General features: G+C 45.6%; 1 protein-coding gene across 1 annotated transcript in view; it reads right to left on the bottom strand.

The window, feature by feature from the left end:
- Window positions 1–1,006: 1,006 nt before the first annotated feature.
- LOC121868933 (uncharacterized serine-rich protein C215.13-like) overlaps window positions 1,007–14,444 on the bottom strand; it is a 52,429-nt gene continuing 38,991 nt past the window's right edge. Inside the window, exons 5-6 of the mRNA XM_042369967.1 lie at window positions 5,652–5,893; window positions 1,007–1,357 (exon numbers count right to left, since the gene is read on the bottom strand). Of these exons, the coding sequence (XP_042225901.1) occupies window positions 1,007–1,357; window positions 5,652–5,893 (593 nt within the window). The remainder of the gene's footprint in view (window positions 1,358–5,651; window positions 5,894–14,444) is intronic.

Raw genomic sequence — 14,444 nt, 5'->3', positions numbered from 1 at the left:
CTGGGGTTCATCTGGTTCCATCTGGGGGGTTCCTCTGTTCTGGGGTTCATCTGGTCATCTGTTCTGGGGTTCCTCTGTTCTGGGGTTCATCTGTTCTGGGGTTCCTCTGTTCTTTCCTCTGTTCTGGGGTTCATCTGGTCCGGGTTCATCTGTTCAGGGGTTCCTCTGTTCTGGGGTTCCTCTGTTCTGGGGTTCCTCTGTTCTTCATCTGTTCTGGGGTTCTCTGTTCTGGGGTTCATCTGTTCTGGGGTTCCTGTTCTGGGGTTCCTCTGTTCTGGTTCATCTGTTCTGGGGTTCATCTGTTCTGGGGTTCTCTGGGGGTTCATCTGGGTTCTCTGGGGTTCCTCTGTTCTGGGTTCATCTGGTCCGGGTTCATCTGTTCTGGGGTTCCTCTGTTCTGGGGTTCCTCTGGTCCGGGGTTCCTCTGTTCTGAGGTTCCTCTTGTCCGGGGTTCCTCTGTTCTGGGGTTCATCTGTTCTGGGGTTCATCTGTTCTGGGGTTCATCTGGTCCGGGGTTCCTCTGTTCTGGGGTTCATCTGGTCCGGGGTTCCTTTGTTCTGGGGTTCCTCTATTCTGGGGTTCATCTGTTCTGGGGTTCCTCTGGTCCGGGGTTCCTCTGTTCTGGGGTTCATCTGTTTTGGGGTTCCTCTGGTCCGGGGTTCCTCTGTTCTGAGGTTCCTCTGGTCCGGGTTCCTCTTCTGTTCATCTGTTCTGGTGTTCCTCTGTTCTGGGGTTCTCTGTTCTGGGGTTCTTCTGTTCTGGGGTTCCTCTGTTCTGGGGTTCATCTGTTCTGGGGTTCATCTGGTCCGAAGTTCCTTTGGTTCTGGGGTTCCTCTGTTCTGGGGTTCCTCTGTTCTGGTGTTCCTCTGTTCTGGGGTTCCTCTGTTCTGGGGTTCATCTGGTCCGAAGTTCCTTTGGTTCTGGGGTTCCTCTGTTCTGGGGTTCCTCTGGTCCGGGTTCCTCTGTTCTGGGGTTCATCTGTTCTGGGGTTCATCTGTTCTGGGGTTCATCTGGTCCGGGGTTCCTCTGTTCTGGGGTTCCTCTGTTCTGGGGTTCCTCTGGTTCTGGGGTTCATCTGTTCTGGGGTTCCTCTGTTCTGGGGTTCCTCTGTTTCTGGGGTTCCTCTGTTCTGGGGTTCCTCTGTTCTGGGGTTCATCTGTTCTGGGGTTCCTCTGTTCTGGGGTTCATCTGTTCTGGGGTTCTGGGGTTCCTCTGTTCTTTGGTTCCTCTGGTTCTGGGGTTCATCTGTTCTGGGGTTCCTCTGTTCTGGGGTTCCTCTGTTTCTGGGTTCCTCTGTTCTGGGGTTCCTCTTTTCTGGGGTTCCTCTGTTCTGGGGTTCATCTGTTCTGGTGTTCCTCTGTTCTGGGGTTCATCTGTTCTGGGGTTCATCTGTTCTGGGGTTCATCTGGTCCGGGGTTCCTCTGTTCTGGGTTCCTCTGTTCTGGGGTTCCTCTGGTTCTGGGGTTCATCTGTTCTGGGGTTCCTCTGTTCTGGGGTTCCTCTGTTTCTGGGGTTCCTCTGTTTTGGGGTTCCTCTGTTCTGGGGTTCCTCTGTTCTGGGGTTCATCTGTCCTGGGGTTCCTGTTCTGGGGTTCATCTGGTCTCATGCCCTTCCTCTCAGCTGTTTCTCCCCTGTTCCCCCCCCCCTCCTCCTCTCTTCTCCTCCTCCCCCTTCTCTCTCCTCCTCCTCCTCCTCCTCCTCCTCCTCCTCCTCCTCCTCTCCTCCTCCTCCCCTCCTTTTCTCCTCCTCCTCCTCCTTTCTCTCCTCCTCCTCCTCTCTTTCTCCTCTCCTTCTCTCCTCCTCCTCCGATGCCTCTTCTCCTCCTGCTCTGTTTCTCTCCTTCTCTCCTCCTCTTCCTCCTTTGTCTCTTCTCTCCTCCTTTCTCTCCCCCTCCTCCTTATGTCTCTTCTCCTCCTCCTCCTCCTATGTCTCTTCTCCTCCTCCACCTATTAACACTCCTGCCATTCTTACCACATATTTTTTCCTTTTTGGTGAGTTAACCATTTCCACTGTTCTTGCCGTTGCTGGAGCTCACGTCAACAACACCACGTAGGCTGTACACCACATCCTGTACACGTGTTTGTATATCCCCAGGCGCGTCACTCTTCTTGGAGATAATTATAAACACACACACACACACACACACACACACACACACACACACACACGCACACTACCATAATGTAGGGCACATTTCCCGCATCAGCCACTAAAGAGGAGGGATCAGCCAAGTGTGTGTGTGTGTGTCTGGCCACTGAGTATGTAATGTTTGTTGTGGTAAAATTGAGAGAAAGAAAGATACTGTAATTGAGAGAAATAGAGCGAATGAGAGACAGAGAAAGAAAATGAGTTAATAAAAGAGTAAGATAGAAAATGACAATGTTTATATTGAAATATATCCATAGACTTTGAAACACTTCTAAAATAATCACATTAAAGGCCGTAGATTTTTGAAGCAGTTGAACCACTCACTGAACTGATACTATGAAACACTTACAAACCATTAAATATAGATCTTATAACAAGGATTCGCTTCTAAATCACCTATATAAGATAACTTTATATATATATGTTATTCTAAATCAAATATAATCTGACTTTAGACTTTGAATTTCGGTTCTGAATCTATCGTATTTTATGAACCTTTGAAGTATTGTCTCGACCTAGATATGAATCCTTGAGGTGTTACGAGGCGTCAGGTGAGCGCCACTTCAAGCACTGTGGGTAACAAACAACCACCTGTGCCTCGAGCTTCAATCAGGCAGCGTTTGATATTTATTAGTTTAATTTGTATTATTTTTAGACGTAGTAGTAGTAATAGTAACAGTAGGAGTGGTAGTAGTAGTAGTTGAAGTAGTAGTAGTAGAGAAAGTGAGGGAGTGAGAGAAGATTAGAGGGAGGAAAGGGGGAGAGGGGCAATAGCAGGTGTTTTTTTTTTTTATAGAGAAAGGAAGGGTGAAGGAAGATTAGAGGTGGGGGAAGGAAGTTATAGTTCGGAAATTGAAGACATTTAAGAGGAGGTAAGAGAGGGCGGGCTGACCGCCTAGCTAAGCTAATAGTGTTGTGTCATGGGTTAGTTATTGTCTGTCGGTACAGGCACTAGACATCTTACCCTATCCTATAAAGGTGTTTTAAGGGCCTTATTTCATATTCCGCCGACCCTACTGGCTGATGCTGGTCTCGGGAGGTTGTCTGTTGCCTGGCCGTGTAGATCGGGGGTGGTAATGGACCTTTTAAGACTTGGTAACTTTTTGGGAACTATGAATGGTTGTTGTCGTTATCTGGTGGGTGTCTCTGAAGGAGTTCTTGCTCTGATCGTTCTATCTTTTGCCAGGCTCTGCTGGCCAGGGTGTACAGCTGTTGGTTGATGGGCTTTATTCTCAGGTCTCTTTGTATCTCGGCTGTTGTTCTGGTAAAGGGGTCTCTTTCACCTGTGACGAATCTTAGGGCTTGATTTTGGACCACCTGTAATTTTAATATTTGAGTGGTGCTCATAGTATGAAGAGGTATTGCTGGGTAAGTTAATATCGGTGTGATAAATGATGTCACCAGGCGGAGTTTTATTTTCTCAGGAAGCGCTTTAAAGCGGTATAGTTTTCTCAGCTCTCCTCTTGCTTTTTCCTTCCTGCTGTGGACATGATGGGAGTAACCTGTCGTGGATATATGCAGGCCCAGGAGGGTGCCTCTGCTTTTGCATTCTATCTGGGCAGTATTGGTTACTAATGGATGGGTTTTCCTTCTCCATAAGGGTATCACTGTGAATTTCGGGATACTGGTTTGGATTTTCCATTGTTTTTCGTAATTATTTACCCTTTCTAATTCCCGCCTGGTGTTGTCGACCTGTAACGCTCGGGATTTTCCTTGATGTGTTGTTATTTGAGTGATGTCATCTGCATACATAATATCTTCGTTACCTATTCTAGTGGGAGGCGGGGTGTCACTTGTGTAGATAATATATTTAGGGTGGGAGAGAGGACGCTCCCCTGAGGGACTCCCCTCATGAGTGGGAAGGTCTCTCCTGTGTGTTGTCCTACCCTCAGTCTAGCATTTCTGCCGTCAAGAAAGTTGTAAAGCAACTTTTCAATGTTGGTGGGAAGTCCGAGTTGGAGGATCTTATATTTTAGACCGTCATGCCAGACTTTGTCAAATGCCTTCGCTACATCCCGGAGAGTTAGATTACATTGTCTATCACTCACTGCGGCTCTGGCTATGTTTTCACATGCCAGGGCTATCGCTGTTGTGGTGGACTTCCCTTTCCTGAACCCGAATTGTCTGTAGTTGACTCTGTTGGTTGTTTCCAGGTGATTTCTCAGACGGTTATTGATGATTTTTTCCTAGGATTTTTCCAGGTACTTCGAGGAGGGAGATCGGTCTGTAGTTTAGTGCCGGTGTGGTCCTCGGTCTCCTGGTGTGGTCCTCGGTCTCCTGACGGGCGGGCGTGTTTACCACCTACTCCCTCCCACCCCATCCTACCACCTCCACCACTACTATCACTCCCTCCCACTCCTTTCCACTCCCTCTCTTCCGCCACCGTAGAGGGTATTTAAAAAGATAAAAGGAGCTGATGAGAGTGAAGTGTTGGGAATAGTATGGGAAGTAACTCTCTCTCTCTCTCTCTCTCTCTCTCTCTCTCTCCTCCAGTGATTGACACATGACCTTGACCTTTGTACAAGAGTTCCATCCGTCCTTCTCTCCTCCTTGATACATAAACAAGAGTGTATACATATGCTTGTTGGATAGTTATGTGTATAGATTAACGTATATACATGTAGATATATCAGTTATAGATTTGTTCATATACTTTTGTACCTATTCTTTAACACACACACACACACACACACACACACACACACACACACACACACACACACACACACATTCCCAACCCTTCCTATACTTAACAGACATAGATACAAACCTTCATGGAGAATGGACCAATCATAACAAGTGTCCTCCACCCTCTTGACCAATGACAGGGCCGCCCACCAGTACAGTATAGTTAACGACCCGCACTAAACTGGGGTTATGTACCAGAGTTTCAAATTATTACAAAGTCGTATGAATGTTTGTGTCTGGCTGACTTAAGGTGCAGTAATAAAAATAATATTATACTGAGATTCTTAGGTTAATTAGATACGTTTATTTTAATTCCAGTTTGGGGTTAATGATATATTGAGTCTGTGAGTTTGTTTATTTAACTCTCCTTCTCCTCCTCCTCCCCCTCTTCCTACCTCTTCGTCATCTTCTCTCTACTCCTCTTCCCTTTTCTCTTATAATGCCTCTTTTCCTCCTCCCTTCTCCCTCTATACTACCCCCTCCTTTCTCTTCATTCTCCTCCTCCTCCTTCTATACTGCCTCTTCCCCTCCCCTTTCCTCCTCTCTTCTCCCACTACATTTCCCCTCCCTTCTCTTCCTTATTCTCTTGCTCCTTCTATATTATCCCTTTACCTCCTTCTCCCTCTCCTCCTCGTTTAAAGCTCTAGTTCCCTCGTCTTCAAAGAGTTAAATAAACAGTGAGAGTTAAAGGTGGTGATAATAACTTGTCTCATAAGTTTCCTTCCTGTCAGCACCATCACGCCGCCTGTACTGGGTTCGTGTCAACTGACATAAGAGCGTAAATTCTCCTGAAAACATAACGCAACAATCGGTACCTTAATTAACATATTATGATCATTAAACCAGGGTGTGACGGTGTTACGGTGTGAGAGTGTGACGGTGTGAGGGTCTGATGGTGTGACGGTATGAGGGTGTGAGAGTGAGGGTGTGACTGTGAGAGTGTGACGGTGTGAGGGTGTGACGGTGTGAGGGTCTGATGGTGTGACGGTATGAGGGTGTGAGAGTGAGGGTGTGACTGTGAGAGTGTGACGGTGTGAGGGTGTGACGGTGTGAGGGTCTGATGGTGTGACGGTATGAGGGTGTGTATGAGGGTGTGAGTTTAAAAGATGTGGCGGTGTGAAGTCTTGACAGCTCAATTGTGACGGTATATGATGGTGTGACGGTGAGGAAATGTGACAGTGTGAGAATTAACAGTGTGAAGAGAGTTTTAAAAGTGTGGCGGTGTGAAATTGTGACGGTGTATGAAAATTGTGACAGTGCTGGTTTAAGTGTGAGGGTGTGAGAGTGTGACGGTGTGAGAGAGTTTTAAAGTGTAAGCGGTGTGAGAGTGTGACAGCGGGTAATAAAGTGTGACAGATGTAGAGTGTAACTGAGTGTGAGAGTGTGGCAGTGTGAGCAGTGTGTGGTGTGACGGTGTGAGTGTGACAGAGTGCCGTGTGCAATGGTAAGTCATGGTGTTGAGAAATTTGATGGTGTGAGAGTATACTGAGTGGTGCTGGTGTGACGGCATGACCTGTGTGACGGTATGATGGTGTGACGGTATGAGGGTGTGACGGTGTGAAGGTGTAAGGGTGTGACGGTGTGAAGGTGTAAGGGTGTAAAGGTGTGATGGTGTGGGGGGGTTGACGGTGTGACGGTTTGAGGTTGTGACGGTGTAACAGCCCAAAATATACCCCCTCCCCAGACTATACCCGGGGTTAAAGTGGGCTAGCCTGTTTTATACCCCGGGTATCTGGGCTAAGTCCAGTTATGCCCCAATTATAAACACAAACTGTTTACACCCCCGTAGGTCAGATTATATCCCCCCCCCCCACACACTTAGAAACCAGCCCTATGAGAGTTCTGTTTTGAACTCAGTGGTCTGGCTAAACTATCTTAATTTAAATTAAAAAACACACTCAGATATTAAATTTTGATTTTATTTCTCACCTAACCTAACCTAACCTAACCTAACCTACCTCTCCCACAGGACCTGAACTCACTTGTTCTGGCCCTGGTGGGGTAATACCACCCCACACCTCATTCCTAAGCCTATCTCTTAAACCTATAAAATTTGCTTTTCTGAAGTCTGTTACAATTCTATTTTTGTTCTTCTCATTTGTTAAGTTAAGGTCAAATCTGATGACTTTGTGATCGCTATTTCCTAATGTTTCTCCAATTTCTAAATTTGTGATTGCATTTTATCTATTATTTAATACTAAATCCAGAATATTATTCCCCCGAGTTACCTTATTTATGAAAAACACAAGGAGGTATAATCTGGATGAGAGAGGTATAGTCTGGGCTAGCCCAAAATATACCCCGGGGTATAATATAGCCTGGGCTATTTTATACCCCGGGGTATAGTTTGGCGGGGGATTAATGTGGGCTGCTACAACGGTGTGAAGGTGTAAGGGTGTTAAGGTATGACGGTGTAAGGGTGTGACGGTGTAAGGATGTGATGGTGTAAGGGTGTGACGGTGTAAGGGTGTGACGGTGTAAGGATGTGATGGTGTAAGGGTGTGAAGGTATGAGGGTGTAAGGGTGTGAAGGTGAAAGGGTGTGACGGTGTAAGGGTGTGACGGTGTAAGGGTGTGAAGGTATGACGATGTAAAGGTGTGACGGTGTAAGGGTGTGAAGGTATAAGGATGTGACGGTGTAAGGGTGTGAAGGTGTAAGGGTGTGACGGTATGAGGGTGTGAACACTTGGTCTTAACACTCACTACTGTTCGTCTCTTGCATAATAATCAATAGTTTGTTAATTGTCTCGTTCTCTCTGATGGAAACTTATCCACTCGGGAATATGACCGGAAAGTTGAGTAAGTTAGGATGAAACTTTCCGAGACAGCATTTTGATGTGGAGAGTTGGTGCTGTGTTACGGTCGAGATTTGCGAAACTGCCGCTAGGGGGATGACGTGACGGTGAGGTGCGGGGTGAGTGACGGTGGGGTGCGGGGTGAGTGAGGCGGGGGGTGGGGTGAGGGTGGGACGGTGGGACGTGGGTGAGGACGGTGGATGGGTGTAAGACGGTGGGTGCAGGGTGGGTGATTTGTGGGTGCAGGGTGGGTGACGGTGGCATGCGGGTGAGTGACGGTGGGGTGCAGGGTGGGTGACGGTGAGTGCGGGGTGGGTGACGGTGGGATGAAGGTTAGTGACGGTGGCGTGCGGGGTGGGTGATGGTGGGGTGCGGTGGGTGACGGTGGCGTGCGGTGAGTGACGGTGGGGTGCGGGGTGGGTGATGGTGGGGTGCGGGGTGGGTGACGGTGGGGTGCGGGGTTGCATGGTGAGTGACGGGGAGACGTGGGGTGAGTGACAGTGGGACGCGCGTCTTGTGACGGCGGGACGCGCGTCTAGTGACGGCGGGACGCAAGGTGAGTGACGGCGAGACGTGGGGTCAGTGACGGCGGGACGCGGGGTGAGTGACGGGCGTTTTTCTACTTGATCCAAATCGAAAACGAGGGGAGGAGACAACCTCTCTGAGAGCTCATTGGTCGAGATGGATTCACGCAAAGTACTGGCCGGGATCGTCTGTTATTCCCAGTCCTTAGATTCTTGAGGGTTCGTGTGAAGAAATTTTGTTTGTCAGCCAAAATTATGCGAAAATCTCACTAAAACTCTGTCGTAACTAGATACTGTACCTTCTCTTGTCGCTACTTCCGAGAAAACAAAAAAGCTTCCGGAGTTTGTGTGTCAAGTAGCTCACCTGGCAGGCTAATGAGAGGACCCCCAGGATGAACAAGGGCTCCCTCCTTCGCCACCTTCCTGGAACCCACAAACTACGATGGAGTCCAGCGGCCGCATCGCTGACCACACCAAACCCAAATAAATATTCTGGAAATCGCGTTACGCCATTATCTGGAAGAACACGACGCTAAGACTTTTCTTGGAACAGAGGGAGGTAGGGTGGAAAGGTAATATATGGAAGGGGGACGGAGGTGGAATGGACATTTTTGGTCTGAGGATCTGGAAGAGGATAGTTAAGAGGGTCTGGAATAAGGGAAAGAGGGAAGGGTAATGGAAGAGTTAGTTGGTGGGTCTACAACAGGGTGGGAAAGGAGGGTGGGATATGGAAAGGTGGTGAATAAATAATCTGAAATAAAAAGAAAAATGGACGATGGAAAAACTTGCTGGAAGAGCTGGAACAAGGGAGAGGGGAGGAAAAGGAGGAGAAGGGCTGGAAGGGTTAATTGGAGAATCTGGTAAAGCGATTAAAGATCCTGGAAGGGTAGAAGAGAAAGGGGTGAGAGAAAACAACCATGGTAAACCTTGTGTGTTTGAGGATATGGAAAGGAAGGAAGGAACGGAGGGAGAGAAGATAAACGAGTAATGGAAGAGGAGGAAGAGGTGATGAGATGGAATGGATACGGGAAAGAAGGAGAGGAAGAAAAGGTGAAATGGTCTGATGAGGAGGAAGACAAGGTGTTAAAAGGAAGAGGGAGGAAGACATAAGGAGGAGAGAAGGAAGGGGGAAGTGGGGAGACATGGGGAGAGGAGGAATGGGGACATGGGAGAGTACTTGGAGGGGAGGAGGAGGGAGGGAGGGGAGGAAGAGAAGGAAGGAGGCATAGGGGAGTGGGTTGAGTGGAGTAATAGGGGGTGGAGAGGAGGTAAATGAAGGATAAAGAGGGATGGTGAAAGATACTACGGAACGACCATTTTAAGTTCCTTCTTCCTGAGAATTGGAGGGAGACGGGGAGAGGGGAGGAGAAAGAGAAAAGGGAAGGGGGGGAGGGGGAGGTAAGGGAACAGCTGGGGAGAAACAAGAGAGAGAGAGACGACCAGGAGGAACAAGAGAGACGAACTGCCATACTGTAGGTGAGCCGCCAGGAGGTAAGGGAATAGCTACTGTTTTTCCCGAAATTTAATATCAGAGAAACAGACACAATATTGGAGAGGGGTGAGAGAGTGAGAGAGAGTGTGGAGTGTTGCGAATTTCTCCACTATTGAAAATCTTGCAATATGAACAACTGTACTCCGTCATAGTCAACAAACTGTGTCTGTCTCTTAAAAACACTTTGTTATCTCTGTTAAAATTAATAGAATCAATAATGTGATTGTGGTTAATAGTTGATTTATCTCTGTAAGTCGTCGTTGATAAAAGAGACGCGTTGTTATTTGATGAAAGTCCTCGTTGCCTTTTCACAAATTTTCCTGAACATTTTGGCAGCGTCAGCGTTTCAAGTGTTGCGTGAAAAACTGGCGGGAAAAACCAAGGGAAAAATCCTCCGACTTTTACATGTGAAAGGGATTTGACATTGTGGTGGAAGTTACTGGAAGTGTTATAGAGAAATAATACTGAAACTGCTTCGGTGGGATGACAGCTTGGCGGCTGGCATGGTTGGGGTGACAGATGATCAGTATTAGCTGTCATGGCCACGCGTGACAGCTGGCACAGAATATGACAGTATCAACAACGCCATGATTTACCGTACAGGTGTGGTAATTACTCCCAGCAGGTAATTTACATAGGTGGTAGATATATTTAGATGACTTCAGAAACTGTCTATAATAATCATGTTTCTATATTATTATTATTATTATTATTATTATTATTATTATTATTATTATTATTATTATTATTATTATTATTATTATTATTATTATTATTATTATTATTATTATTATTATTATTATTATTATTATTATTATTATCATTATTATTTTCATTAATGTTATTATTATTACTTTTACTATATTATCATCCACTCGTCCATCAGCATCATCCATCATCCACACGTCACCATCATCCACACATCCATCCTTCAGTGTCCCCATTGTGCCAGAATCTCCTCTCTCTCGTACACACAATATACAGTTTACATACATTCATACTGTATAGAATGATTTATTAATACTGCATCCTCTCCCTTGTGTCTAGAACTTAATATAGTGTTAGGGGGGGAGTGTGTGTGTGTGTGTGTGTGTGTGTGGAGGAGAGTGAAGTAACTCCCCCTCTTCTTCCTCCTACCCTCATTGACCACCAGCAACCCAATACCTCTGTGACTCAACTATTCACACACACACACACACACACACACACACACTTACATACATACACACAGAATATGAATCATTCTTTTTTCTACGAGTTTAAAATTGTCCGTAAATCTTTGGTTAACTAATCTCTCTCTCTCTCTCTCTCTCTCTCTCTCTCTCTCTATATATATATATTTATATATATATATATATATATATATATATATATATATATATATATATATATATATATATATATATATATATATATATATATTTATATTTTCTTTTTTTTTCTTATCTTCCAGGGATTTAAATTAATTTTTTTATATTTCTTTGTTTTAAATAACACGGAAAGAACATAAAAAAATATATATATAAATTATTCCCTCAAATTTAATCGTATTTATCGAAAAAAATTCAACAAATCATTATTTTATTTATCTTTCACTAATATATATATATATAAGGTTAACATGACTTAAAATTAACGAAACGAAACGAAGAGAAAAAATGGTTCGTTCGTGTCAGGGGAAATCAGTGTTCAAATGAGCGTATAATTTATGGTTCGGTATGATATTAAGCTGACCTCATGATAGTGGTGTGTTGGAGGTCATAACTATTACTAGCTGTTGGGGTTATTGAGAAGTTAGAATGAGGTCAAGAGGTATTAGAAAGAGGTGGGAGAGGTCAGCAGGTAAGATATCATTAGGGGTCAGAGGTCAACATGTCAACACACATAACACAAGCACAGATGGCTACAGGGGTCAACAAAATGCAAACAGGGGTCACCAGATGTCAACAGGGGTCATCTGAATGTAACTGGAATTAGTTTAGGTCAACAGAGACTAACGGAACAACAGAGAAATCATCAGAGACAGACGGGAATCAACAGAGAATAATGAGAATCAACAGATATTAACGGGAATCAACATAAACTAACAGAAACCAACAGAAATAATGGAACAGAAACACAGAACTAACGGAAATAACAGAAATAACAGAAGCCAACTGAAACCTGAACACACGGAACACAACAGAAATAATGAAACTAACAGATGATAATGAAACAACAGATACAACAGAGTCAACATATGAAACAGGGTTTGATGAAGAGATGGATCAGGAACAAGGAAGTTGTGTGAGGAAGGTTAATGGTGCAGGTGTAATGGTACCACGTGTGTATGTATGTTAGTGGTGTTATGTGTGTGTGTGTGTGTTAATGATAGTGTGTGTGTGTTGGGTGGTGTTATGTGTGTGTGTGTGTTAATGGTGCTATGTGTGTGTGTGTTAGTGGTGTTATGTGTGTGTTTGTGTGTTAATGGTGTTATGTGTGTGTGTTAGTGGTGTTATGTGTGTGTGTGTGTTAGTGGTTATGTGTGTGTGTGTGTGTTAGTGGTGTTATGTGTGTGTGTGTGTTAATGGTGCTGTGTGGTGGTGTGTGTGTGTGTTATGGTGTGTGTGTGTTAGTGGTGCTGGCGTGTGTGTGTTAGTGGTGTTATGTGTGTGTGTGTTAGGTGGTGTTATGTGTGTGTGTTTAGTGGTGTTATGTGTGTGTTAGTGGTGTTATGTGTGTGTGTTATGGTGTTATGTGTGTGTTTTAGTGGTGCTATGTGTGTGTTAGTGGTGTTATGTGTGTGTGTGTTAGTGGTGTGTGTTATGGTGTTATGTGTGTGTGTTAGTGGTGTTATGTGTGTGGGTGTGTTAGTGGTGCTGGCGTGTGTGTGTGTGTTTATGGTGTGTGCGTAGGCGGTGTTGGCGTGGAGTGGTGTTATGTGTGTGCGTTTAGCGGTGTTGGCGTGTGTGTGTGTTAGTGGTTATGTGTGTGTGTTAGCGGTAATGGTGCGTTGGTTATGTGTGTGTGTTAGTGGTGGTTATGTGTGTGTGTGTGTTAGTGGTGTTATGTGTGTGTGTTATGGTGTTATGTGTGTGTTATGGTGTTATGTGTGCGTTGGTGGTGTTATGTGTGTGTGTTAGGTGGTGTGATGTGTGTTAGTGGTGTTATGCGTGTGTTAGTGGCGTGTGGCGTGTGTGTTGGTGGTGTTATGTGTGGTGGTGGTGTTATGCGTGTTATGGTGTTATGCGTGTGTGTTAGTGGCGTTACGTGCGTTAGTGGCGTGCGTGTTAGCGGTGTTATGCGTTGGCGTGCGTTGCGTAGTGGTGTTATGTGTGTAGCGGCGTTATGTGTGCGTGCGTTAGTGGTGCTTATGTGTGTGTTAGTGGTGCTATGTGTGTGTGTTAGTGGTTATGTGTGCGTTAGTGGTGTTATGTGCGTGCGTGGTGCTGGTGTGTGTGTTAGTGGTGTTATGTGTGTGTGTGGTTAGTGGTACATGTGTGTGTTAGTGGTGTTATGTGTGTGCTTAGTGGTGTTATGTGTGTGTTAGTGTGGTGTTGTGTGTGCTAGTGGTGTGTGTGTGTGTGTTTATGTGTGTGTTAGTGGTGTGTGTGTTAGTGGTGGCTATGTGTGTGTGTTAGTGGCCATGTGCTAGTGGTGCTATGTGTGGCGTTAGCGGCGTTATGTGTGTTATGGCGTTATGTGTGCGTCTTGAGTGTATGTGTGCGTAGCGGTGCTATGTGCGTGGAGTGGCGCTACGTGCGTTAGCGGCGTCATGCGTGCGTTAGCGGCGTTATGTGCGTGTTAGTGGCGTGCGTGTGTTAGTGGTGTTATGTGTTAGCGGCGTGCTGGCGTGTGTGTGTGTTAGCGGGTTATGTGTGTGTTAGTGGTGTTATGTGTGTGTGTTAGGCGGTGTTATGTGTGTGTGTTATGGTGTTATGTGTGTGTGTGTTAGTGGTGTTATGTGTGTGTTAGTGGTGTTATGTGTGTGTGTTGGTTGCTATGTGTGTGTTAGTGGCGTTATGTGTGTGTGTTATGGTGTTATGTGTGTGTTTAGTGGCGCATGTGTGTGTTAGTGGTGCTATGTGTGTGTGTTGAAGTGGTGTTATGTGTGTGTGTGTTAGTGGTGTGTGTGTGTTAGTGTGTTATGTGTGGGGTCGTGTGTGTTAGTGGTGTTATGTGTGTGTGTAGTAGGTGGTGTGTGTGTGCTAGTGTGCTATGTGTGTGTGCTAGGTGGTGCTATGTGTGTGTTAGTGGTGCTATGTGTGTGTATAGTGGTGTTATGTGTGTGGTTAGGGGCTATGTGTGTGTGTGTTAGTGGTGTTATGTGTGTGTGTGTTAGGTGGTACATGTGTGTGTGTGTGTTAGTGGTGCTATGTGTGTGTGTGTTAGTGGTTATGTGTGTGTGTTAGTGGTGTTATGTGTGTGTAAGGTGGTGTTATGTGTGTGTTAGTTATGTGTGTTAGTGGTATGTGTGTGGTGTGTGTGTGTGCGTTAGTGGTGTTATGTGTGTGTTCAGTGGTGTTACGTGTGTGTGTTAGGCGTTGCGTGCGTTAGCGGTGTTATGTGTGTGTGTGTGTGTTAGCGGTGTTTGGCGTGTGTGCGTTTAGTGGTGTTATGTGTGTTTAGTGGTGTTATGTGTGCGTTAGTGGTTATGTGTGTGTGTTAGGTGGTGTTAGTGTGTGTGTTAGTGGTGTTGGCGTGTGTGTTAGTGGTGTTGGCGTGTGTGTGTTAGTGGTGTTATGTGTGTGTTAGTGGTGTTATGTGTGTGTTAGTGGTGTTGATGTGTGCGTTAGTGGTGTTATGTGTGTGTGTTAGT

This window comes from Homarus americanus, unplaced genomic scaffold (genome assembly GCF_018991925.1).
Source record: "Homarus americanus isolate GMGI-L3 unplaced genomic scaffold, GMGI_Hamer_2.0 scaffold25397, whole genome shotgun sequence".
NCBI classification, from domain to species: domain Eukaryota; kingdom Metazoa; phylum Arthropoda; class Malacostraca; order Decapoda; family Nephropidae; genus Homarus; species Homarus americanus.
The sequence above is the reverse complement of the archived record's forward strand: the minus strand, read 5'-3'. Positions and strand labels throughout refer to the sequence as shown.